The 23,238-nt window shown below is 64.4% G+C and overlaps 3 protein-coding genes across 20 annotated transcripts in view; 1 reads left to right on the top strand and 2 right to left on the bottom strand.

Moving 5' to 3' along the window:
• Positions 1-78: 78 nt before the first annotated feature.
• Positions 79-9,899, bottom strand: RNPEPL1 (arginyl aminopeptidase like 1). 2 transcript variants are annotated; one of them, XM_045482377.1, is made up of 11 exons: positions 9,242-9,899; positions 5,742-5,882; positions 5,261-5,394; positions 4,651-4,767; positions 4,236-4,471; positions 3,851-3,964; positions 3,213-3,325; positions 2,825-2,933; positions 1,692-1,922; positions 1,475-1,617; positions 79-1,014 (listed from the first exon to the last, which is right to left on the bottom strand). In XM_045482377.1, the coding sequence occupies exons 1-11, from the start codon at positions 9,773-9,775 to the stop codon at positions 727-729; spliced, it is 2,160 nt and encodes a 719-aa protein (XP_045338333.1). In that variant the 5' UTR covers positions 9,776-9,899; the 3' UTR covers positions 79-726. The 2 variants fall into 2 exon arrangements, with proteins under 2 accessions (XP_045338333.1, XP_045338332.1); XM_045482376.1 differs by having other exon boundaries at positions 5,261-5,412; positions 9,242-9,898.
• The window catches only part of ANKMY1 (ankyrin repeat and MYND domain containing 1), a 51,138-nt gene continuing 37,699 nt past the window's right edge, over positions 9,800-23,238 (top strand). For 12 of the 17 annotated variants that reach the window (XM_045482359.1, XM_045482369.1, XM_045482362.1 and 9 more), the window contains exons 1-4: positions 9,800-10,144; positions 10,813-10,930; positions 18,154-18,307; positions 21,110-21,296. In XM_045482359.1, coding sequence (XP_045338315.1) covers positions 9,800-10,144; positions 10,813-10,930; positions 18,154-18,307; positions 21,110-21,296 — 804 coding nt within the window. Of the gene's footprint in view, positions 10,145-10,812; positions 10,931-17,477; positions 17,705-17,745; positions 17,829-18,153; positions 18,308-19,961; positions 20,038-21,109; positions 21,297-23,238 lie in introns of those variants that run through there. The other 5 variants (XM_045482358.1, XM_045482366.1, XM_045482365.1 and 2 more) reach the window with 5 other exon arrangements.
• Positions 14,223-15,494, bottom strand: DUSP28 (dual specificity phosphatase 28). Its single transcript, XM_045482384.1, has 2 exons — positions 14,989-15,494; positions 14,223-14,729 (listed from the first exon to the last, which is right to left on the bottom strand). The coding sequence occupies exons 1-2, from the start codon at positions 15,388-15,390 to the stop codon at positions 14,574-14,576; spliced, it is 558 nt and encodes a 185-aa protein (XP_045338340.1). The 5' UTR covers positions 15,391-15,494; the 3' UTR covers positions 14,223-14,573.

The following is a 23,238-nucleotide window of genomic DNA, read 5'->3' as shown; positions in this document are numbered from 1 at the left end:
CGGCAGCCCCCTGCCCGAGCACAGGCCAGGGTGGCCAGGTGCACGCAGAAGACGAGCTGGGACGAACAGGCCGGGGGGGCTGTTTGCAGAGTGGAGGTTTAATGGGACGATCACGGTGACCCGGCTGCAGGGCCCCCAGGCCTCGCCCGCACGGTGGGAAAGAGCACCAGCACCAGCACCACCTGCCGTCTTCCCTGTGGGGTGTTACAGCCGCGAGACAGACTGTCCTGGGGCCCGGGACCCCGTGTTCCCTGAGGGGCTAAGGCTTTCTGGGGACCCCTTCCCAGGGAGGTCCACCCTCTCCTCAGTGTCCCCTGGCCTTACACTAAGGGCATGTCTGTGTCCTTGTCCTCTGCCAGGGGCCGGCTGAGGCTGCCGACCCCAGCAGCGGGGTGCGGGACTCCGTGGGCAGGAGGCCCGCCGCGAGGACGGCGCGGCCCGGACTTCCCGGCGGACGTAAGGCACAGTGTGGCAGTCGCCGAGGGACTGCGGGGCTGTCACCCCGGGGGCAGTGCCCGGCGGTCAGTGTTGAGACAGGCATGGCGTGTGCTGGCCTCTCCGGGCCTGCAGTGCAAGAGAGCTGGGGGACCAGGTCCACGGGCCTCGCCGGCCGTGCGGAGGTCCCTGGCAGAGCCCGCAGGAGGGAGCTCACGGCCGGAGGCGAGGCACGGTCACGGCGGGCCCGGGGCTACAGAAGGCACAATCGTGGTGTCTGGGAGGTCAGGGCTAGGCAGACACGTTGACGTCCCTGAGAGAAATGGCGGCGCCAGGGGCCTCGTCCCCGAGCAGCAGGGCCGGGGCTTCTGGGTCCACCTCCGAGTCTGCTCCGGCACCGCCTTGTTCCGCGCTGGGCTCCGCGCCAGGGCCCAGGCCCTGGGACAGGATCTGCTGGATGGTCCTGCGCAGGTTGGGGTGAAGCCGGCCCTGGGTCTGGTAGAACACCTCCAGGGCGAAGGACTTGAGGGCGCCGGTGCAGAGGTCCTCGTACAGCGGGATGGTGTACATGCGGGACATCTGGGGAGGTCGGCACACTGTGGCCCCGGCGCTTCCCTGGCCCAGCCTGCCAGCCCAGCCATCCCGGCCTGCGGTCACACTGCCGGAGGCCTCTCGGCCCCCACCGCTGCAGGCCTTCCGCAGAGGCCTCATCTCCAGGGAGCTTGGGTTCAGGGGCAGTGAAGGGGGACAGGTGTGCGGGGCGGGGAGGCTGGAGCCCGGGACCCTCGGATACCCCTGGGGCCACAGTCCGGGGGCTGGACTGCCCACAGGCGCAGGACCCCGTATGCCTAGACCTCCAGACTCGACTCCCGGCTTTGACCTCTGGAGGACAGGGCCTCCCCTCCCATCTGGTGTGTGTCCCCAGTGCCAACCCAGACGCCGCATGTCTCCCACCTCCTCCCGGACACCATCCATCCTCCCGGATGCCCGGCCTGCCGGGTGAAGCCGTGGGGGCGGGGCCTGGTGCGGGAGGCCGTACCTGGCTCTCGAGGAACCGCCGGACCCGGTGGAGGTCGGGGTAGTAGTCGTTGCGGACGACGATCTGCAGCCAGCGGATACGGATCTCGGCATTCATGGAGTCCAGCAGGGACGAGTAGCACTTGGACAGGCGCATCACCACCTCTGCCGGGCCACACGCAGGTCAGGGCCGGGCAGGCACACTCCGCCCCAGCCACCCTGGCGGCCGCAGGACCTACCCTGGGGCAGCGGGGACCCATCCAGGAGCCGGTCCAGGAAGAGCGCTGTCTGGAAGGTCCTCCACTTGGAGATGTCGATGGCACTGGCAGAGGCGGCCGCCTGGTCCAGAGGCTCCGCGGTCCACAGCTGGAAGAGGGCCTCCACGGGCCGGGTCAGGCTGGAGCCCTGGGACAGGTCCGGCTCAGCCAGTGGGGGGCCCGTGGCGTTGAGCCAGCGCTCGAACTCCAGCCCTGCCGGAGAGATGCCGTCCTGGGGTCCGCACCCGAAGCCAGCTTGCCCCGGCGACCCCGGACTCTCAGAGCGTCCCCGGGTGTGACTGTCCCGGGGCCTGGGAGCCCCAGGGCAGGGGCAGTTAGGGGAGGCCAGGGTCCGCTCTGGCGCCTGCCACCTGGAGCTGCAGGAATGGCTTCTGTGAAGCAGCACAGGGAGGCCTGAAGACTGAAGCTGGTGGCTGAGGGCCCCTACCCCTCCATGCTTCTCATGGGTACAAAGCAGCGAGCGAGGCACTTTAAACCCAACCTCAGTGCCCGGGGTGTGGGGGGGGGGGGGCACGTGCTGCTGTTCCCCACCCCCAAAGGCCCTTGGTGCTTTTATTAATCCTTCCGAAACCAAGCCACGCTGCCCACGCCTCCCAGCCACGCTTCATTGCTCTCTAGCAAATCTTGGCTCTCCCTAGACGTCCGACACCTCCAGTCTCTCCTTTGGCCCCAAGCCCTCGGAGCCCCAGAGACACCTCTGTGGGTAATGCACAGGTGGGCCAGCTGGCCTCAGGCAGCTCTGAGGCAAACCTCCCTCTGCCCAGCCAATCATGCCCCAGGCCTTTTGCACACAGTGCCTACTTTTCAGCCTGCTTGACCTAAGGGCTACCTCCTCAGGGAAGCCTCCTGGGCCCCACGAGGCTGGGAAACACACTGTCCTCTCTGCACCCACGGTGTCCCAACCTGAGGACCGTGCCATCCAGCCAGGGTTGGCTGACGGGGGGTGGACGAACCCAAGGGGGGGGCCTTTCTCCAGGCAGGAGCGGCATCTTGTGCAGCAGAGCCTCCCCTCCCCCGCCCCCGCTCACACCCGCTGTGCCCCTGGTGGGCTGAAGGCTAGCCGGACGCGGACATGTGGCCGGCAGTGGCCTCACCTGCCCGGCAGTCCACACTTTGCTCCTTCAGCTCTGGGAAGAAGCTCAGGAAGGAGTCTAGCAGGTCCTGGGCTACCACGCTGGTGAACTTGTATTTCTCCACGTAGGCCTGCGCAGGTGGGGCAGGGCTCAGGAAGGCTGCGGGCTGGGCGCACCGGCCTCCACCAATGCAGGGGTGGGCACCGAGGCACCCGTGTGGCCACGTGGACCTTGCCGAGTGGCCGAGACCGGGAGGGAGCCAGAGGGAGGAGGTGATGCCCCGCACCGCTGCCGTCAGGCCCCCCCTTGACTCCATGCCGCCCTCCAGGACAGAAAGCAGCCCCGGGAGCTGGGGAGGGGCTCAGGGCGGGTGGAGGGCCGGGCCTGTCCCGGGGAGAGGGCTGCTCACTCGGAGAAAGTCGTCAAAGCGCTGGGGGTCTCCACACAGCTGGGACAGGTAGTACACGAAGCAGTAGCCCTTCTCGTACGTAAACAGGTTCATCAGGTGGCTGGGATTCACTCCTGCAAGGGGAAGAGCCCTGGCTCTGGGCGGTGTCCCGGCCCTCCTACGTCTGGTGGGAAAGGGGGCCGGGGTGGTCGGGCGCTGCGGAGCAGGAAGGGCTCACAGCTCCTGTCCCTCACGTCCCAGAGCCCTGGGCGCACACTGATGGGGCCTGCCCCGCCCGCGGGGCCTTGGAGGAAACCGAGGGCCCGCACATCATGGTGGCCAGAGCTCAGAGCCCGCGAGAGGCGGCGGCAGGCTGAAGGAGCCTAGGGGAGGCCTTCCTAGGGCTGGGGGCACCCAGCCTGGCCTTTGCAGGGATCCAGCCAGAGACGCCACAGCCAGAGGAAGCAAGGGGTGGTGAGGCCCTTCGGGGCGACGTCTGCAGGGCCCAGGGCAGGGCCTGGCGGGAGTACCTGGTGAGAGCGGTACCTGGCGGGAGCGGGTACCTAGCGGGAGTGGGTACCTGGAGGGAGTACCTGGTGGGATCGGTACCTGGCGGGAGCGGGTACTTGGTGGGAGCAGGGCCTGGCAGCAGTGGGTACCTGGCTCCAGCTTGACCTGCAGCTTGCTGACCGGGCTGTCCTCTCCGAGGAGCTTCATCTGCCTGTGCAGGGCATCCAGGCGGAAGGCCGTCTCCAGACAGGTGAAGGCAGCCCCTGGACGGGGACAGGAGGGCAGTGGAGGTGGGAGGGGGCAGGGCCAGCCTGAGCACCTGGGCAGGTTCGAGGCCGCTCCCCGCCCTGAGCCTCGTGGGGCTAACCTAAGACCAGCCCGCCGGACACGCACGCGGCAGGGGACCGCGCATCCCAGGGGCCGGGCTGGGCTCTCAGCCCCTTGCACAGTACCCCGGACGGCCCTGGCCCCGGCCTGGCCGTGTGGGGCTCCTACCGTCCCCCCACCCTTCCCGCAGCCAGCCGGCAGCAGTACCATAGGTCTCAGTGGTGATGCGGCGCTGGGCGTAGGTGGCCAGGCCCTCGCTCAACCACATCTCCTCCCACGTGGCGTTGGTGACGGCGTTGCCGAACCAGCTGTGGGCCACCTCGTGGATGACGTCGATGACCAGGAACTCGTCACTCTCCAGGATGGAGGAGATGATGAAGGTGAGGCAGGGGTTCTCCATGGCCACGATGGGGAAGGAGGGCGGCAGGAAGACAATGTCGTACCTGCCCCGGGCGGGAGGGCGGGCGAGCGACCGTGAGAGGGCCGGGGGGCCTTCCCCACCCCGGACATCAGACGGGGGACCCTCCCCGTAGGCCCTCATTTACCCCTCGGGAAGGCAGGACTTGCCCTCTGGCCCGCCCGCCGTGTAGCCCACCGGGCTCCCAGGCGCCCCGGGACATACCTGCCCCACATGTACGGCCCATACAGCCGCTCGGCTGCGCTCAGCCACTGCTCCACTGCGCCCGACAGCTTGCTGGTAGCCGTGGGCAGGAGGCACGGCTCGGCCCACACGCGGCTCCTAATACAGGGCGGAGAGGGTGGGCAGAGGCCGAGCGGCCCCCACCCCACTCGCCCGCAGGCCTTCCCCCTCCTTCTGGGCTCAAACACCACCCACGCCTCCGAGAGCAGTCAGCCTGCTGCCCGCCACCCCACCTCACGGGAGGGCCGCCACGCAGGCCCTTCCCGCGGCAGCGGCCGAGCCACACGCCAAGGGGGTGGCTCGGTTCCCCTTGTTGCCGGGCCCAGATAACCCACCCAGGCTCGAGGGTGTGTCGGGCTCTGGTGTGGCCCCAGCAGGAGGGCACTAAGGAGGGGGAGAGCCCCGGCTTCTGGCCGGGGCCGGGGGAGGGTGGGGTAGGAGGAGCCCGGCAGTGAGAAGCAGTGGGAACCACGGTGTGGGGGTCCTCGGCAGGGCAGCCACGGACGCGGGCCTCGTGTCCAGCCCACGGCGGGATTTCCCCCCAGCCTGGGCCCCAGGCGGCAGCAGCTGCTGCAGGAAGCGGTGGCCCTACCTAGGCCCGATGTCTGCCGGCTGGAGGTCCCCGGCCACCAGGGCCACGAGGTAGGCGGGCACAGGGTGCTCCATGTGAAAGCGATAGACACCCTCCTCCTCCACGTACGTGCTCTGCGTGGCACTCATCAGCACCTGCACCCCCGACGGGGCCTGCGGGCGAGGAGGCCCCACCCATCAGGGCACCCCATGTCCTTGACGGGGAACCCCGCATCCCCCCGCAGGGCGCCCCACGTCCGTGATGGGAAATCCCACGCCCCATGTCAGGGTAACCCATGTCTTCAATGGCGGGTCCACAAGGTGGGTCAGGGGATCCCGTGTCCGGGGTGGGGAGCCCCGCCCCCCTGACGGGCACCTCTCCTCCCAGAGAGCCTCCACGCTACGCTGGGCACCCCGGTCAGGCTGCCCCCCCACCGCCGCCCTGCGCTGGGGCTCCCTCTCGGAGGGTGGCGAGGAGGCGGGCCAGGCTGGTGGGCGCTGACCTTGACGACGGCCGAGTAGGTGCATTTGACGGCGGGCGTGTCGAAGCAGGGGAAGAAGGAGCGGTTGCACACCGAGTGGCCCTGGGTGAAGACGAAGGGCTTGGCGTTGCCGTAGGTCAGCTCGGGGTCCAGCCACCAGATCTGCAGGCGGGCAGCGGGCAGGGCATCAGCGCCACCCTCCCCGTCACGGTGGGCCGCGGCCCCCCTCCCTGGCGAGGCGCGAGGGTCCCTGTCCCGCGGAAAGCATCACGTGGACAGGTGGCCGGGACACCTCTGCCAACCACGCCTTATTTCCGGGAAGCTGGGCGGGTTTCCTGGGGAGAGCAGGGCCTCGGGGAAGTGGCCCTTGACCGGTGGTCCCACTCAGGCTTCTCGGCCCTGGGCCTCTGGGGACGGCGGCCAGAGAGGAAGACAGTGAGGGCCTGGGGGGTGGGGGGAGATGGTCCCATTGGGCTCCTCCAGAGCCAACAGCCACTCCTGGTCACTGTCGCTTGCCTGCGCCTCCGGCAGGCAGGGCAGCTGACCCAGAGCGCGGCCTCTACGACCTCACCAGAGCCAGTAGGAGGCCGTGCGTCCAGGAGCCAGCCCAGGGAACTGAGCCTCCTGGCCCCTGCTCCTCCTCCCAGCCTCCAGAGGGAAACTGACGCCCAGTCTGAAGCACGCCCAGATTCTCACAGGCCGGCAGCGGCAAAGGGAGCCAAGAAGGTGCAAATGGGGGGAAACCAGAGCTTCCCGATGAGCCACACACTGGGAGGGAACTCCTGAGCCCAGGGCCGCCCCTGGGAATGCGGTTATCCTCGCCGGGAGGGACCCCACGGGGGGATGGCCTCCGGGCCAGGAGAGGACGGGCGGGACAGGAGTGGCCCCGAGGAGGGCCGCTGGTGCACGTGCGCGGCCCCTGAATCTGTTCTTCACACGTTCCCCTCTGTCAGCACACGATCACTGAAGCAAACTGGGTTGTTCCTCGTCCGCTTCAGCACCCAAGTGCACAAGGGTCCTCCCAGGGCGGTTATGAAAGGACCCCAACCCCCCACAGCCTCTGCAAGTGATGGCTTGGTGGAGTCCACAGCTGCGGGCCACCGCGGCTGCTGGCCGGCCATGGACGGTGTTTCATGCTGAAATCACAGAAGCAGTGGACCAGGGGGGCCTCCCTTCCCCGCAGACCACAGACCCCAGACCCAAGTGGATCCCTAGACCCGGCAGGGCTGCCTACCAGGCCCCGGCCAGACGCTGGCCAGTGTTCACGGGTGTCTTTAAAACTTCCCTCTGGCTGCTCTGTCTCTGTCCCCTCACTATGGGAAGCCCGTGGCGGCATCTTCTTTTTCTGCTGACCCTCGACGTGCACAAGGCCTGTTTGTGGAGCCTGTTCAACACTGCAGACTCCCAGGCCCCACCCCAGAGCTTTCTGGGGCCAGGACCCAGGAATCTGCATTAAGGAGACTCTGCAGTGGATGGTGGGACCGGTGGTCCTTGGCCCACGCTGGGGACGGGCTCCCAAGGTCCCCCAGACCCCCTTCAACCTTACTTTCCCCTCTCACACCTACTCCACCACCACAGCCTCCCCTTCCGCTGACTCCTCCCTCCCCTGTGGTCCTCCTCAGGCTCCGCCCAGCTCAGCCCCCCACCGCCACCCCCATTTCCCACTCGTCATGTCCACTCGTGGGCCCAGCCAGAGAGGGCGCACCCCGCACTGGTCTCCCCTTAGCCTAGCAGAGACCAATGGGGTCCACAGTCCTCCCTGGGAGTGGGGGGCTGGGGCAGACCCCCAGGCAGGCGGGACCCTGCCCCAGAGGTGAGCCACCAGGTCCAAGGGGCAGAGGCACAGTTTGCAGATGGGCTGGTGACGCCTCTAGACATCACAGTGCAGGAAGAAAGCCGTCCTTGACAGGGTGGGTGGGATTCAGGAATGGGACGCAAGAGACATCCCAGAGTCTGCAGCACCCTAAACTGACTCTGGAGGTGGGGGGGACCCACGGGCAGGGCCTCCCAGGAAGCGACAGCCTCACCTGGCCCAGGGATGGGTTTAGGGATTTAGGCCTGAGTCCTAGAACAAGCCAGGAAGAGAAGGGGACTCTGTGCACAGTCCCCGAGCCCTGTGGCCTTCACGCAGGACAGTGGGTGCCTGAGGTCAGACGCCAAACCCTGTGTGCTCTGCAAGCGATCCAGCTCACGTGCCAGGCCCCTGTCACCCCACCCACAGCTGCACAGTCTGTGTGGGGACCGTGGCGCCCCTCCCTGCTCCAAGCACCCATAGAAAGCCCAGGGACAACGGCCACTCTTGCTGGCAGCCTGCTGAGGGTCCGGGCCCCACCATTCTGCTACTCATGGCCTTGAGTGGACCAGACACGAGGGTTCCAAGCTCACAGAACAAGTTCAGGGAGAAGCACACCTTCGTTCTCACTGCATGCTGGGAGCGTGTCTGCCACCTGTCAGAGCCCCAGCCTAGCTGAGCAGGCAGCGGGGGCCAGCACACTGGTGGGGGCTCAGGGGAGGAGGTGGGGGCGGGGCCTGCTCAGGGCTCCCAGGAATGGGGCAGGAAGCCCGCAGGTGTGCGTCTGGTCCGGGCTCTTCCCATCCTGACATCACCTTGGTGGCTCCTGGCCTGATGCCGCTACGCCACCTGTCCCTTTGCAAGCTGCGGGCAGTGACAGACGGAACCTCTCAGGGCCTCCCAGAGCCGCGTGCGTGTGGTGTACATGGGGGAGCGGGGGTGTCACGCGTGTGTTATCCACATGGGGACCCAGGGAACCAACCGCGTGCCGCGGGAACGAAAGACCTGCTCCTTCCTGGAAGCCTCACCACGGAGCAGGGGTGCCGCAGACACAGCGCCCCACCTGCGCCACCCAGGCTTCTCGGCAGAGCCTTCCGGCCGGTGGGCATCCCGGGCCCAGAGCCCGGCAGAGCCTCCGTAAGTGCCTGTGGGGCCACCCGGCTGCAGCATCCACCAATCCTAGCGCAGGGGGGCCCTGGGCACCAGAGCCAACCCGGCCCTCTCTGTCTCCGCTCTGGCAGGCCTGTCCCTCATGCCACCTCCAGAGAACACGTCAGGTGCCTCCAAGTCCTCTGAAGACACAGGTCCCACGGAGGCCCTTCCACTTCCGACACCACCCACTGGCCTGCCCCGGTGCCAAGCTCCGGCAGATGTATGGCTTGGCTTGTACCCACCAGAGGCGGCCCTCGTCCCCAAGCAGGGACCATCTCTGCACAACTGAAGGGAGAGGCCTCCCTTGGTGGCATGCAGTCCCCTGCCCCCGCCGGGCCGGCACCAGGACTCTCGCTCAGCCCAAGTCTCCTAAGACTCGGAATCACTGAGGGCACCTGAACGGGGCCCCAGGGCCAGGGGGGAGCAGTGCTAGGCCAGAGGCCACGGACCCCTGCAGGTGCCCTCTCTGCAGGTGCCCCAGGCGCAGAGCCCGGGTTAACGCCCTCTAACCTGGCAGCGCGGGGAGAGGCCGCCCAGAGACGGCCCTGAGACCAGCCCACAGCCCCGGCGGACTCACGGCGGGGGCGTCGGTCGAGGTGTAGCGCAGGATGACCTGGAAGGGCTGGTGCGCCTGCAGCTCGGGCGGCAGCGTGACGGTGAGCGAGGAGCCGTAGTCGGTGAACGGGTCCACCCTGAAGGCCAGCGGGCAGCAGTCGGGCTCGGCGCCGGGCGCGTCGGGGAAGGCGGGCAGCGGGGGCGGCGGCGCGGGCCCGGGCCCGGCTGCGGCGAAGGCGAAGGCGCAGGGCGGCTCGGCGGCGGCGGCGGCGGCGGGGGCGCGGCGGAAGGCGGCCGAGTGCAGGCGCAGGGCCGGGTGCGCGTCGAGCACGAGCGCGCGGGGCGCGGGCCGCAGCGCGCACAGCTCGAGCACCAGGCAGCCGGCCAGCTCGCGCGCCTCGGGCCGCAGCTCCAGGCCCAGCTGCAGGTGGCGGAGGCGGAAGAGCTGCGCGCTGGAGGCCGAGGCCACGTCCAGGGCGGGCGGCGGCTCCGGCGGCGGGCGGGCGGGCGCGGCCTCGGCGCCGGGCGCCTTGCAGCAGCAGCACTGCGCCGCCATAGCCGCCCGCGCTAGGTGAAATCCATGGGCGGCGGCCGCGGCGGGCCGCCGGGAGCGGGCGAGGGGCGCCGGGCGGCGGCGGCGGCGGCGGTGGCGGTGGCGGCGGGGCGCGGGCACAACAGGAAGTCGCGCCGGGAGCCGCCCGGCCCGGCCCCGTGCCGTGCACCGCCCCGCTCGGGCTCCGCTCGGCCGCCGCCGGGGGCGCTGTGCGCGGGGCCGGGCCCGGGGAGCCGGGGACGCCGTGCGCACGGGACCGGGGCGGGGCGGCCGAGGGAGCTGCGCGCCGAGGGGGACCGGAGGTCCGGGGCGCTCCTCCGGGGGCCGGGCCGGGGAGCCGGAGGCTCTGGGAGCCGGGGACGCCGGGTGCAGGTCCGGGGGGCCATGTGTGAGGGGTTGGGACGCCGTGCGCAAGGCGGGGCTGGGAGCCGGGAGAGCTGTATGCGGGGGGGGGGGGGGGGGGGCCCGGGGACGGGTACTAGGTGCGGGGCGGGCCAGCAAGCCGGGGAGGGGGGTGTTGTGCACTGGGGGACCGGGGCGCACAGGGGCCTGGGTGCACCGGGTGGCCAAGCGGCATCCCAAGCCCTGTGCGCTTCTCTCCCGGCTTCTCAGGGCTGCTGTGAGCCAGGTTCCTAGGGGTAGTGGCTGCTTAGTGCGGTCTCTGCTTGTGCAAAGCCTGGAAGTGTATACACCCCTCCCCCCGCGCCCCCTCCATCGTGAGGCCAGTAGTCTGTGTTGCGGAGCCTGGGGGCCTTAGGACTGTGCTGTCATATAAGGTAGTAGTAGCCGCATGTGGCTGTTTAGATTTAGCCAAAATGTTAAGTTTATTCCTCTGTGGCACTAGCCATAGCTCAAGGTCTCCAACCAGTGTGTGTAGGGTAGTGTGTGGCTAATGGCAACCGTACTGGATGGAGTAGATGTTCATTCTGTTGGACAGTGCTGCCTAGAGGGCCGGCAGGGCCCCGGAGACGAGATTGTTGTTTAGGAGGTGGTGTTGGGGCGGTAACAGGGATCTGGTCTGCCCCCATGCCACCTTGCAGGGTCCGCGGCCTGGATCCAGAGGAGAGGGCTGCAGACCAGTGAGGAGGTGTGGATGCCCAGTGAACAAACATCAGGTGGATCTTGAAGCCTTGGAATGTGAGGGGCCACCCTCTGAATGTAAGAATTCAGATCTTTGGGGAGAAGGGGCTTTTTGGCCCGGTGGGGGGGGGGGCATCCAGGAACTTCACACACCCCTTTTCTCTGCTCAGTTGTGGTGTGGGACGGAAGTTGCTCCTGACCAAGGCATCATCCCCGAGTAATATTTAACCCTTCTGGATTCTGTCCCCATCTGTAGCCCATGTGACGGTGCCCACCGTCCTCCCTGGGGGTGGGGGAGGGATGGGGAAGGATGGTTGGCTGGGAAGGAGGCCCATGTTCGCGGATGTGGAGCATGTGCACTGAGACGTTGCTTTAATTTTCCCATGGGTCCTCGGGTCCCCATGTGTCCTCTTAGCAGGGGTAACACAACCTCCCTGTTGGGGCACCTGGCTCAAACTCACCAGGAGCCCCGGGGCTCACACAGCCACCTGAAGGAGGAGGTCAGTCCTATGTCTGAGACTCGAGAGAGGAGAGCAGGGGTCTGATTGGTCCTCACCAAGTTCAGGTGGCCCAGTTCCCGCCCAGGTGGCAGTGGCCCCGAAGTGCCAAGGGCGGAGGGTTTTAGATGGCACTCCCAGTTTTATGAGCTTCTCAGAGCCCCTTCCCCCAGGCCAGTTGGTCGGGGCTGGAAGGACATCATCAGGACTGCACATGGGTGCCCACACTAGCCTGCCCCAGCCCCCCCTCAGGCGGGTCGACCAACCATCTGTGCCCTCAGAAGCCATCGGGGGCTTCTTGCCCTCCTGGTCCCCTGGACTTGGGGGAGCAGCGGTTACATCTCATCCCTTCCCTGCTGGAGGGCCCTGGGCATCTCCCCAAGTTGAGTTCTGCACACAGGGTGGAGGGAGGAGAGGTTACCACCTCTCCTCCCAGAGTGGGGGCACCTGCTACCCCCTATTTATGTCAGGAACCAACACAAGCCAGTTTTAGGGCAGACACATGTGTTATGCAGTAGTATTCCCCTCCTGACTGTGAGGCCCACAGATGGCGATGCTGTCGCTGTCCCCACCCTCCACCCTGTCTCTGCCCTTCAGGGGACAGAGCCTTCAGCACGGCTCCACGGCCCTTCCCTGTAGCCCATCTGGCTGTCCTCCCTCCCTTCCCCTGCAGCAGGAGGCAGCTCTCCTCTCTCTCTCCTTGCCCTGCCTCCAGGGAGAGGAAGGTAGAAGTTGGGGCCATCAGAGGCTGGGGCTTCTCCCACAGGAACTTTCATACTTTAGTTTCCTGGTGATCAAGTCCTGGCTGGCCTGGGTGGGCTGAAGCAGTTGACGCCTGCCTGTGCCCCAGCCTTCCAAGCCTAATGCTCACGGATGGGCACCACCGTTCAAGTGTGGCATGCTAGGGAGGGGAGCAGGTCCCCGGCCTCTCCTGCCAGGCGGATGTGCAGGCAGGCGGAGGTCCTCGGGAGAGCTGACCTCTGCCAAGAGCCGCAGTGAGATGGTTCTCAAACAGAGCTGGTGGGATAAAACAGTGACGGGACCCACAGAGGTCTTTCAATCTGGCCCAGCTCTTGCACCTTTGGTACCTGGAGCCAGGGCAGCCCGCCAGGGGGGTGTCCCATGAGAGGTACATGGACGTGGCGGGGGGGGGGGGTCCCATCACGAGTGCCATGGACATGGTGGCCAAGAAGCTGGGCGCAGGTCCTGGCGAACTGCTCAGCTCACCTGCCAAGTGGAGACGTGGCAACAGCTTCCTCACGGCATAGGGGTTGACGGAAAGGCGACACGAGGTGCGAGGCGCTTGGAGGGAGTCACGGCAGCAGGCAAGCCCTTTATAAAGGTGGTAGAAACCGGCTTGGCTGCAGGGAGCTGCAGAGCCACGTGGAGAGGGGCTGGGCGCCAGCTACCAGGTGTGGTATATGCGCTGAGGCGGGGCCAACGCAGGGGGTCAGAGCTCAGGTGCAGGTGTAAGCGGGGTGGGGAGGGAGCCCCTTTCACAACCATCTCCATGCCTCCCAGCGTGAGCTTCCCATCGGAGAGCTTTGGGCTCTGCTGAGTCAGGAGTTACGTTCCCAGGTAGCATGTTTCCACCAGGGACACGCACGTTCCCCTGGATGGCGCGCTGGGACGCCGCCTGGCTGTTCCAGGCTCCCCGGGCCACTGACACAGCGGGCAAATCAGGGGTTGCTCTGCTGGGTGGAGGGACTGATCCTGTCTTGCCAGGAGGAGGACACTGAGCTCAGGACATTCTCCTGATGCGTCCGGTAATCCCGCTCGTGTGGTAGGTGATGGCGGCCACAGCACTAACACAAGCAGGGCCACTCAGGGCCCTTCAGAATGAAGGCGTGAGTCATCTCACCGGGAAAGACTAGGACCAGCGAGGTGCTGGCTGAGGAGAAAGGGAACATGAAATGACTAGCGGCAAGAGGAAATGTTAAAAACTGATTGTGATATTTTATTAATTACCTTATTATGTATACAGTAGCGTATATTTACCAGGGACTGTATTCTTTGTAACTCGCATTATAACCCAGTTTCCCCTTTTTTTCTTTCCCTTTCCTATTTAAGGAGTGTCGATGGTGATTCATTTTTTTTTTTTTTTTTAATTTTTTTTTCAACGTTTATTTATTTTTGGGACAGAGAGAGACAGAGCATGAACGGGGGAGGGGCAGAGAGAGAGGGAGACACACAGAATCGGAAACAGGCTCCAGGCTCTGAGCCATCAGCCCAGAGCCCGACGCGGGGCTCGAACTCAGGGACCGCGAGATCGTGACCTGGCTGAAGTCGGACGCTTAACCGACTGCGCCACCCAGGCGCCCCAGATTCATTTTTTTTAAGTTTATTTATCCTGAGCGAGGAGAAAGAGCGAGTGAGCAGGGGAGGGGCAGAAAGAGAGGGAGAGAGAGAATCCCAAGCAGACTCCACACTGTCAGCAGAGAGCCTGACACGGGGCTCAAACTCACAAGCTGTGAGATCACGACCTCTGCTGAAACCACGACTCAGACGCTTAACTAAGTCACGCAGGCGCCCTATGGCGATTCATTTTCTACAGTTTTTAGGCCATAGGAACCAGGTGAGGGGTGTCTGAACCAAAAGAGGAATCAACACACTCAGATGCACAGCTGGCCAGTGCGTCTTTGAGATGATGGTGGCTGCAGGATGTTAGGCTGTAAGATAGGAGGTGGGCACAGGCGCCCAGAGCCCCAAGGGTGCCCGTGCTAGGCTGTCACGCAGCCTCACATCCTGGCCTGTGTATGGTAGAAACTACAAGTCTGGGTCCCGTGCCGGATTCCAAGATGGGACCAACATGAGGTTTGGGAAAAGCCCCTGTGGCCTTAACAGGTGGCAGGCAGTCAGGGTGGGAGTGGGGGGTTGGGTCTCCAGGACTCCTGTACTTCCCATCTCCTGACCTTGGCTCCCTGGCCTTGCTCTCTGTATTAAATACCTTCCTGCCTAAAATTTCTCAAGTGGTATTGACTTTCCTGACCAAGCCCTGTGGATAAACCTAAGGAAGGGATGCTCTCAATCCCTTCCTAAGTGGATACGCTCCTGCAGTACCGTCAAAGGGCACAAGAGCTGCATTTAAGGTCAAATGTAAACTCTGTACGACAACGAGGAAGAAGGGAAGGGAGGAGGAAGATCATCCTCCAGGCAGCGCTTGAACTACCTTCAAGTCCGTGCGCCCTCCTTTGGGCGCTGGGTCATCTCCGAGGGTTGTAGGACTAGGGCTCATTCTGGAGCTCTTCTCTCGTTCGGGAGCACGGTCCCGAGGGCTCCCCGGGCGGGCGGGACAAGGACTGCAGGACCTCCTCGTACTTCTGAAGCTGAGACCAGAAACCCGGGTTGGGCTCGGCCACCGGGCGGGCGCTCTTCACCGCCTGAGAACAAGAAGGTTAGGTTGAACGCGGCGCCAAAGGTGCTCCGCACCTCTAACGCTCAGAGGCCCGCCGCACCTGGAAGGCCCGGCCCACCTGGAAGGCCCGCCCCACCGGGCAGGTCCGTCCCACCCGGGCCCCTCCTGGGAGCCCCGCCCCACCTGGAAGGCCCGCCCCACCGGCTGGCCCGCCCCACCTGGAAGGCCCGCCCCACCCGGCAGGTCCGTCCCACCCGGGGCCCCTCCTGGGAGCCCCGCCCCACCTGGAAGGCCTGCGCCAGGCTGAGGCCGCGGTGCCGCATGAGGTAGGCGGTGCACACGGCGGCCGAGCGGCTGCGGCCGTTCTTGCAGTAGACTAGGCAGGCGCCGCCGGCGCGCACCGCGGCCTCCATGGCGGCGCAGGTGGGCTCCAGGTGCGTCAGCAGGTCCTCGGCCGGGTCGTCGAACACGGGCACGCGCAGCTCGGCCACGCCGGGCGCGCTCGGGCCCGGCTGCTGACGCGAGACGTTGACGCACAGGCTGACGCCCGCGCGCTCCAGCAGCTCTGGCGCGGCCGCGGTGCGCGCACTCCCGAGGAAAAGTGACGGGGCGATGCGCGCGAACGGTGGCGGCGCGGGCGAGGCGGCCCCGGGGGCCCCGCGGCGGACGGGTCCTCCCGGGTCCATAACCGGCGCTCGGGCACCCGGCCCGCGGATCTAGTTTGGGCGGCCGGGCGGACCGCCGGGCACCCCTGGGTCCTAAAGGGCTCCCGGGGACCCGCCCGCGGGGCCCTGGCTGCCTCCCTATTGGCCGGCCGGAGCGGGGCTCCTTCCCCGATTGGCTGCGGATGGGGATGGCGGCCATTGGCTGGCCTCGTGGTTGGGAGGACGAGTGGGTTGGCCGCAGTGGGGTGGGCGGGGCCGGGACTCTGGAATGAATGGGCGGTCCCTGGGGGACGCGGAGGTTCAGGAGCTGCCGATGCGGGCTCGAACTCACGGACCGCGAGATCGTGACCTGAGCCGAAGTCGGCTGCTCAACCGACGGAGCCACTTAGGCGCCCCTCAAACGTTTATTTTTGAGAGACAGAGTGCGAGAAGGTAGGGGCAGAGAGAGAGGAAGACGCAGAATCCGAAGCAGCTCCGGGTGCTGCGCTGTCAGCACAGAGCCTGACGTGGGGCTCTATCCCTCCAGCCTCGAGATCATGACCTGAGCCAAAGTCAGACACTTAACTGACTGAGCCACCCAGGCGCCCCCAGTAGGTTTTTCTGATGTCCAGTGTCATTCAGGGATGTGTTTCAGGGATCCGTTTCAGTGAAAAGCTGTCCCGCAGTGAAGAGCTGTCCTGCAGCCCTGCATACATTGATACTGTGGTTTGTTTTATTAATCATGGCACAATTTTGGTTCATCTATAACAGAGTATCACAAACTAGATGGCTTAAAACAAGTTTATTTTTCCCTGGGTTTGCGGTTTCCAAGCCTCTGTCTCCTTGTAAGGACACTAGTCATCTGGTTTAGCGAATACCCTAATCCAGTATGACCTCTTATTTGCAAAGACCCTATTTCCATATAAGGTCATTCACTGGTACCAGGAGTTGGGGTTTAAACTTAATCTTTTGGGGGGATGTCATTCAATTTACAACAGATGGTCCGGTTTGATAAGTTTGTAGGATACTTTGAAGTTGATCACTTCTTTCTGTTTTCATAACAGGAATTTTAAAGACAGTTTGGTTTGTGCTCTAATGCCCAGGCTGCAGTTGGAGGGAGCAGGGCAGAGAGAGGGGACCTGAAGGTGAAGGGTACGAAGTAAAGAGAGGGGGGATCCAGGAACCAAGGTGGATATGAAGGGAGAAGGGGAATTGGGAGATAGAGGGGTGGAGGAAGCACCCCAGAGCCTTAGCCTGAATCTAGCCACTGGGGGCGGGTGGGGGTGGGGGGGCGGCTAGGCTTCTTTGCATGTCTCTTTCCCCTCTTTCTAAGGGGCAGTCTGGGTTGAGAACCCCAGGCCCTGCGCCTGCAGAGAGCCCCGCCCTCTCTCCAAGAGGCCCCAGGTGCTCCCTTTGCAGAAAGTCCTTGGCGGTTTCCCACCACTGTGCCTCTCTGAGCGTTTAGCCCAGTTCCCTGGACTGCGCTTTCTTTGCTCTTTGGAGAACTCCTGCGCATCCCCTGAAACCCTATTCAGGTCTCCTCTCTCCATAGTCTTCCCTAGAGACTCCTCGGTCCCCACAGCTAATCCTTTTTCTCTCCGTGACTTCAGTCCCCTTTGTCGACTCGTCCCGAACCAGACCAGGAGCTCCCGCTCCGTGCCTTCCACAGACTTGCACGGAGCCGCCAAAAACCGGCTTTGGAGTCTGGCAGAGCTTGAGGAGATCTTGGCTGTACTGCGTCCTGGCGCGCGGCGGTGGACGATTAACCCCATTGTCCCTCGGTTTCCACAGGTGTCTCCCGGGCACACCCCACCATGCTCTCTTCCCGGGGTGCGGGGGGCGGGGGGGAGCGTAGGGGGCTTAGTGCTCTCCCCACGCTCTCCCTGAGACCTTGGCCCAGAGCTGGCTCACCGGCCTCTGCTGGACGTGGAGGTCGGTGCCCGTAGCGGACACAGGCGGCCGGGTTCCCGCGTCTCGCGGGGCTCAGGCACAAGGCCCGCTAGCGCCGGGGCGTGGGGGGGCTCGGCGGCCGCGGGCAGGCGGGGGCCCTGTGAGGTCACAGAGGGGCGCCCCCTGTTCCGCCAAGGACGCCCGGGGGCGGGGCGTGGTCTGGGGAGGGGCCGGGCGCGGGGATTGGTGGAGGCAGAGAGCGTCCGGCGCCGGGGCGGTGGGCAGGTCTCCAGGGAAACCCGACGCTCTGGGGCTCCGGGCGCTGCGCGGAGCCGGACGAGACTTGCGAGTGGGGCTGCGCTGCGCTGGCCGCCGCCCTGGGCGGACCGGGTGCAGTAGGTGTGAGCTCTCCGATCCTCGGTGCGGCCCGCGTCAGGGGCGCAGTCGGGATCCCGGCGGGAGCGCGGTGAGACGGGAAGGGGCGTGTCCCGGGGGCTCTGCGCGTGGTCCCGACGCCCCCTGGGCCTGGCCCTCTGTCCTCCCGCGTCTGGGACAGACAGGAAACTTGGGAGCCGACGTGCTTGTGTGAGGTCGGGTGAGGGCCGTCTCCCTGCCCTTGGTCCGGCCGCCCTCGCGGGCTGGCATCAGAGACCCGGGGGGAGGGGACGCCTGCTGTTCGGGGAGGAATATTGACTCCAACGTAGGGCCCTATGGAGGTCGTGGCCCAGATGGCTCTTAATGTGTGGTTCCTGCCCCCACAGGAGGGACGCTGGCGGAGTTTCCAACAGGATGGGGGCATCGACCGGGTTAGGGGAGGGGGGCTTTGTTTCTCTGAGGCGGGTGGGGCTGTGGGCACGTCCCCGGGGCCCGCCAGGAGCTCTGAGGGCGGATGTGGGTCCCTGGCTTTGCTTTCAGGTTCGAAGGCGAGAGGCATGGAAAGTGGGTGTCCCTCAGCCTTGTATTATAAAGTCCCAGATGATGACATCTCTGAAAATCAGCTGGCAGGGAGGGGCAGCCAGCCTGCTGCCACCGACTTCCTGGGGACCCTGGAGATGCTCTCTACCAAAAGGTGTGGGGGCCCTCCTATGGGGGGGGGGCATTCCCAGCCCCACCCTGGGGACCAGACTTAGCTGGGATCCAGCGTTGGGGCAGGTGCTAAAAACCCCTAAAAGTTATTTTAACCCTCAAAAAGTAGTCTCTGGAGAGAGAGGAAGACCTGAGCGTCGTATCAGCAACCACTGAGGAAAATTACAACATGGGGTAGATGGAACACCCCCCCCCCCGCCCCGCCCCGGCCAGATGTCCACACTCCCTTCTAGCTAGGCCACTCTGCCTTGGCCTAGCCTCGCCACGAGGGTTCCCAAGCTGGGCGGCTTCACACTATGGTGTTAACAGTGAGAGCCCACACCTCCCAGGCCTACTCTGGGCCAGGGGCTGGCTGCCCTCCCGGCCTAACCGTGGCATCTTGTGAAAGCCACCCTGTAGTCCCGTTGTACTCGTCCCTGTTGTGGACTGCACTGTGCCTCCCTTCCCCCACTCGCACTCCCGAAATTCGTGTTGAAGCCCTAACCCCCAGCGTCCTGCTGACTTGTGCTCCTCCACAGGCTCAGCGCAGGCTCGGGCCCTAGCCGTCCTGGCCCCTGCCCCGGTCACCGTCACGTGAGGTCTGGAGGCTCAGGGGTGGGGGGCTCAGAAGCTCTGCCCTGCCTGCAGCTGCACCTGCCCCCGCTGCCCCTGTCCCCCCTGCCCCTGCTGCTCCCCAGGCTCCAGCCCGAGATCCCGGTTGTCAGGCCGCCCTGCTCTTCTCTGGCAAGCACACCATCCTCCACGCACTGACACACCCAGCCCTGGAGGTGGGGCTTTTGGGGAGTGATTAGGCTTAGAGTTGTGGGGCCCCATGATGACATTAGTGCCCTTCTAAGAAGAGGAAGAAGCCGACACTTTCTTTCTCTGCCACATGAGGACACAGGTGCCGTCTATGAACTAGGAGCCTGGCCTTGTCTGGGAACCGAGTCTGCAGGCACCCTTAGATGTCTAGTGTCCCCCTCCAGAACCGTGAGAATGGATGTTTGTGGCTCAAGCTCCCTGCCTGTGGGACTTTGCAATAGCCTGAGCGGACAGATAGAATCCCTGTTTTACAGAGGAGAAAGGTCTCTGAGCCCCAAGGGGGACAGGGAGCCTGCCTGGTGGCAGAACCACATGGCCACCCTGCTCACCCGGCCAGCCAGCTGGGCATTTCCAATGACTCAACAGTGGGCCTTACGGCTGATTGCTTGTGTTGGTAATTTTCTTGCTTTGTTTTAAAATCATTTCCTTTGGCTTTTTGAGGAAATTTTCCATTTGTTCGTGTTTTTATAGTCCATTACCTTTTCCTCTTAATAATTCAAAAAAAGGTTTTTGTTTTGTTTTTTTTTAATTTTTAAATTAAGCATGTAGTGTGTGTGCCCTGTGGCAAAGCAAGAAAAGTGGCGTGTTAGTCTGCTGGGGCTGTGACAAAGTGCCGCCCACAGGGTGCCTTAAACAATAGAGATGTATTGTCTTTCAGGCTGGAGGCTGGAGCCCAAGGTCAAGGTGTGGGCAGGGTGGTTTCTTCTGAGGGTGTGAGGGAGAATCTGTTCCAGATCTCCCTCCTCGCCTTGTAGACGGCTGTCTTCTCCCTGTGTCCACACATCATCTTCTCTCTGTGTGTTCCTCTGTGTCCAAACTTCTTTCCCTTGTCATAGTACAACAGTCACATTGGACTAGGCCCCCACTGATGACCTCTCTTTAAACTTGGTTACCTTGTAAATGCAGTCCCAGGTAAAGTCCTGGGATGTAGGCTCTAACGTAGGAGTGTGTGTGTGTGTGTGTGTGTGTGCGCGCGCGCGCGTGTGTGTGTGTTGGGGGCTGGGGGGAAACACAATTCAACCCATAAGCACAGGTAAGCCAAAGAAGAAACAAACCAAAGCGCAGCCCTCAGATTTTTTCATTGTTGCATGTGTGTATCTGTTTTTCCTGGCTTCTTTCTTCAAATGCATAACAAAGTGGCAAATGGAGATTTTTGTGTTCACAGCAGCTGTATCCCTTCTTTGGGCAAAGCTTTGTGAAGCCTCTGTGACTCAGGGCTGGCATTTGAGGGCTGGCTGGTGGAGGGGGCTCAAGGTCCGGGGGTTTCCATGCTTTCAGCAGCCCAGCTAGACCATCAGCCCGACAGTGGCACAGGTCTGTAGACCAGAGACATCGAGATACAGCATCCCCAGAGAGCCCTTAAGTTGAGAGGGAGGCAGAGAGGGGGCCGTGTGTGTGACGGGGGCTGGGGGTAGGTCCCCCTTTAGGTCAGGATTTGTACTCTTAGCAAGAGCAGAAAAGAAGCCAGCTCGCCCTCGTGAACATTTTCTGCCCCTTGCTGTGCACCCGCCCATCCCTGCGGTCTCTCTGAGTAGGCAGCTGGCTGCTGCTCTTGGACCAAAGCTCCCTCTCCTTGTTCAGACCACCCACTGGTCCATGCGTGCCTGCCAGGTGTCTGCCTCCTGCCCAGCTGTGGGCCAGGCTGCCGGCCCCCGGGGGGAAGACCCTGCCGCGGCGCTCTGGGCTGCTGGTGGACACAAGGCTGGCCCCGCAAACAGCTGGAGCTGGAACCCATCAGCTTCCAGGACACCGGCAGCCCTTTACCCATGTTAGAGACTCGGGGTTGCACACTTCCTGTGTGACCTTGGGCAGTCGCTGCATGCCCGTGCCTCAGTTTCCCGCTCTGCAAAATGGGAGTGGCAAGAGCGTCTGCCTCAGGGTTGTTGGAGGAAGAGACGAGACGGTGTGTGTTCTCTGCACGTGGTCCCCCCCTCAGGCCGGTTCCAGCATTGATCTTCCTCGCCCCCCCGCTTCGCCTTCCTAGGGACATCCTAGAGGCCCCGGAGGAGGAAGAGGAGTCCGAGGGTCCCCCCAGGGAGCAGGACTTGAAGGAGGCCTACATCCAGCTGGTCCGAGGCGTGCAGGAGTGGCAGGACGGCTGTGTGTACCAAGGGGACTTCGGGCTGGACATGAAGCTGGGATACGGTGAATTCTCTTGGCCCACGGGCGAGGTAGGTGGCTTCCGCGGCTGTCCCCCGCCAGGGCCTGGCTGTCTCTTTTCTTCTAAGAGGGGTGTGAGGCAGACTTGCCCGTCTCCGGCAGGAAGGGTGCTGGGCTTGTGTCTTTTCTACCTTCCAGAGAGAAACCTTCCAGAAACTTCCAGAGAGAAGCATTCTCACAGATGTCCAGGGTCACACATGCAGTTGGCCTGGGCGTTCCCGGGCTGCGGCTTGGGAAGGGTTACTTACGATAAATTCTCATTCTGGGCAACTGTTCAAAAACTTCAAACTACCGCGTGGAGCTGTATGTCCGTCGGTGAAATTGCATTGTATTTGAGGTTAAAGAGAAGGGAAGGATCTTTTTAGCAGTCAGATGGGAGCAGGCTCCAGAGCCCACGCAGTAGGCCGCGTCCAGGACCCCAGTGGAGACTCCCGGAGATCTGTGGGAGCTCCGCAGGTGCCTGGGGGAGGGCACAGCGGCCTGGCCTGTGGCACGACCGCGGCCGACACCTGTAGCTGCGGCTGCCTGCTTGTCCAGTGGGGAGATTTCCAGAGCGTGGGTTCTACTGCGAGCTGGGGAGACGGCCCTGTAGGGTTCTTTCGTTCAGATCCAGGCCCAGTGGGGTCCAGGCTCAGAAGAGCAGCCGGGGCTGGGTGTGTCAGTGCGTGGAGGATGGTGTGCTTGCCAGAGGAGAGCAGGGCGGCCTGATAACCGGGGTCTCGGGCCGGAGCCTGGGAGCGGCAGGGGCAGGGGGGGCAGGCGCAGCTGCAGGCAGGGGCGAACCTTCCCCCGCACCCCCGCCGATCCCTCTCCCAGAACGCACCTCAAGCTCAGACGAGCCTCCGGACCTCAGGTGACCGGGAGGCCGGGGCCGAAGCCTGTGTTGAGTGCAAGCCACCGTGACACTGGTGGTTCAAGCGCTGACTCCCGTGGCTCCGGGACTGGCACTGAAGTCCTCGGCTAGTTTCTTTCTTTTACCCAATGCCGTGGTGTCCCGTGGCCTCGTTCGTGGCTGTGGGAGGTTGGGCGTGCCGGCCTGTCCCGTGGAGCCCGGGTTCCACCATGAGGGAGACCACGGGGGGCGGGTGTGGTGGCGGGGCCTCGGCCTCATTACTGCCTGGCGGGACCTCCGGGTCGGCGGAGCAGCTGCTTGTGCAGCCGAGACAGCTCACAGGCCGGAGAGGCCAGGGGGACGAGAGGGTGTGCCACCCACCAGCGGTGACCCTACATGCGTTAATGGCCCGAGCACATCAGCCCTGGCCGGTCACACGCAGCTCGTGGTGTGAGTGCCGGGGTGGGGACGGATGGGGTGGCTGTGGAAGGGCCCCCCTCCAATGCTGCTTTCTCCTGGGGAGGGGGGCAGAGAGCCTCTCTCCCGCGTACGGACCGATGCTCGTACACAGTTGTTTTCGAGTTGGGTGGACTCCGTTTTCCCCCACAAAGTGGTGCGGGTGTTGGCAGGAGCGGGCTGCCCCTGGCCTCGTGCCCCTCTCCTCCGCGTGTCCTCGTGCTCGACATTCTCTTCAGAAGCGCTGGCGGAGCCCACGTTCAACCCAGGCAGCGCTGAAAAGGGCCTTCGTTGGCTCTTACGATGGGAAAGCCCATCAGCGGGGCTCTGCAGCCTGAGGCCTGGCTGGTCCGGGGACTCTGATGACCTTGTCGGGCCCCCTCTCTCCCCGTCTCTGTGTTGGCGCCCAGACTAACCTTCCGCCATCTGGCGAGCCTGTGGGAGCTACGCCTGACACTTCTGGGGGAGAGGAAGGGCCCTGGGGACAGTGGTCTGGCCCCGGGCATGGGTCCTGTGGCCAAACCCAAATTGAGGCCGGGGCCGGGGGTCGGGAGTCGTCTGGTTGGATAGACCTGGTCACTGGTGCCTGGTCCGTCAGCCACCACCCCACGGGGAGTCCTCTCTGTTACCGGAGGACAGAGGAGGGCACGAAAGCAGCCACACCT

Source organism: Leopardus geoffroyi, chromosome C1 (genome assembly GCF_018350155.1).
Source record: "Leopardus geoffroyi isolate Oge1 chromosome C1, O.geoffroyi_Oge1_pat1.0, whole genome shotgun sequence".
Lineage (NCBI taxonomy): Eukaryota > Metazoa > Chordata > Mammalia > Carnivora > Felidae > Leopardus > Leopardus geoffroyi.
Note: the sequence above shows the minus strand (reverse complement) of the source record. Positions and strands in the feature narration are given on the sequence as shown.

Coding starts and splice junctions, on each gene's coding strand:
- DUSP28 (XM_045482384.1), bottom strand. CDS start 15,390: ATGGACCCGGGAGGACCCGTCCGCCGCGGGGCCCCCGGGGCCGCCTCG. Junction 14,730..14,988: donor GCCTGGCGCAGGCCTTCCAG/GTGGGGCGGGGC, acceptor TCTTGTTCTCAG/GCGGTGAAGAGCGCCCGCCC.
- RNPEPL1 (XM_045482376.1), bottom strand. CDS start 9,775: ATGGCGGCGCAGTGCTGCTGCTGCAAGGCGCCCGGCGCCGAGGCCGCG. Junction 4,768..5,260: donor CCGGCAGACATCGGGCCTAG/GTAGGGCCACCG, acceptor GCCCTGTATTAG/GAGCCGCGTGTGGGCCGAGC. Junction 1,923..2,824: donor AAGTGTGGACTGCCGGGCAG/GTGAGGCCACTG, acceptor TCTCTCCGGCAG/GGCTGGAGTTCGAGCGCTGG.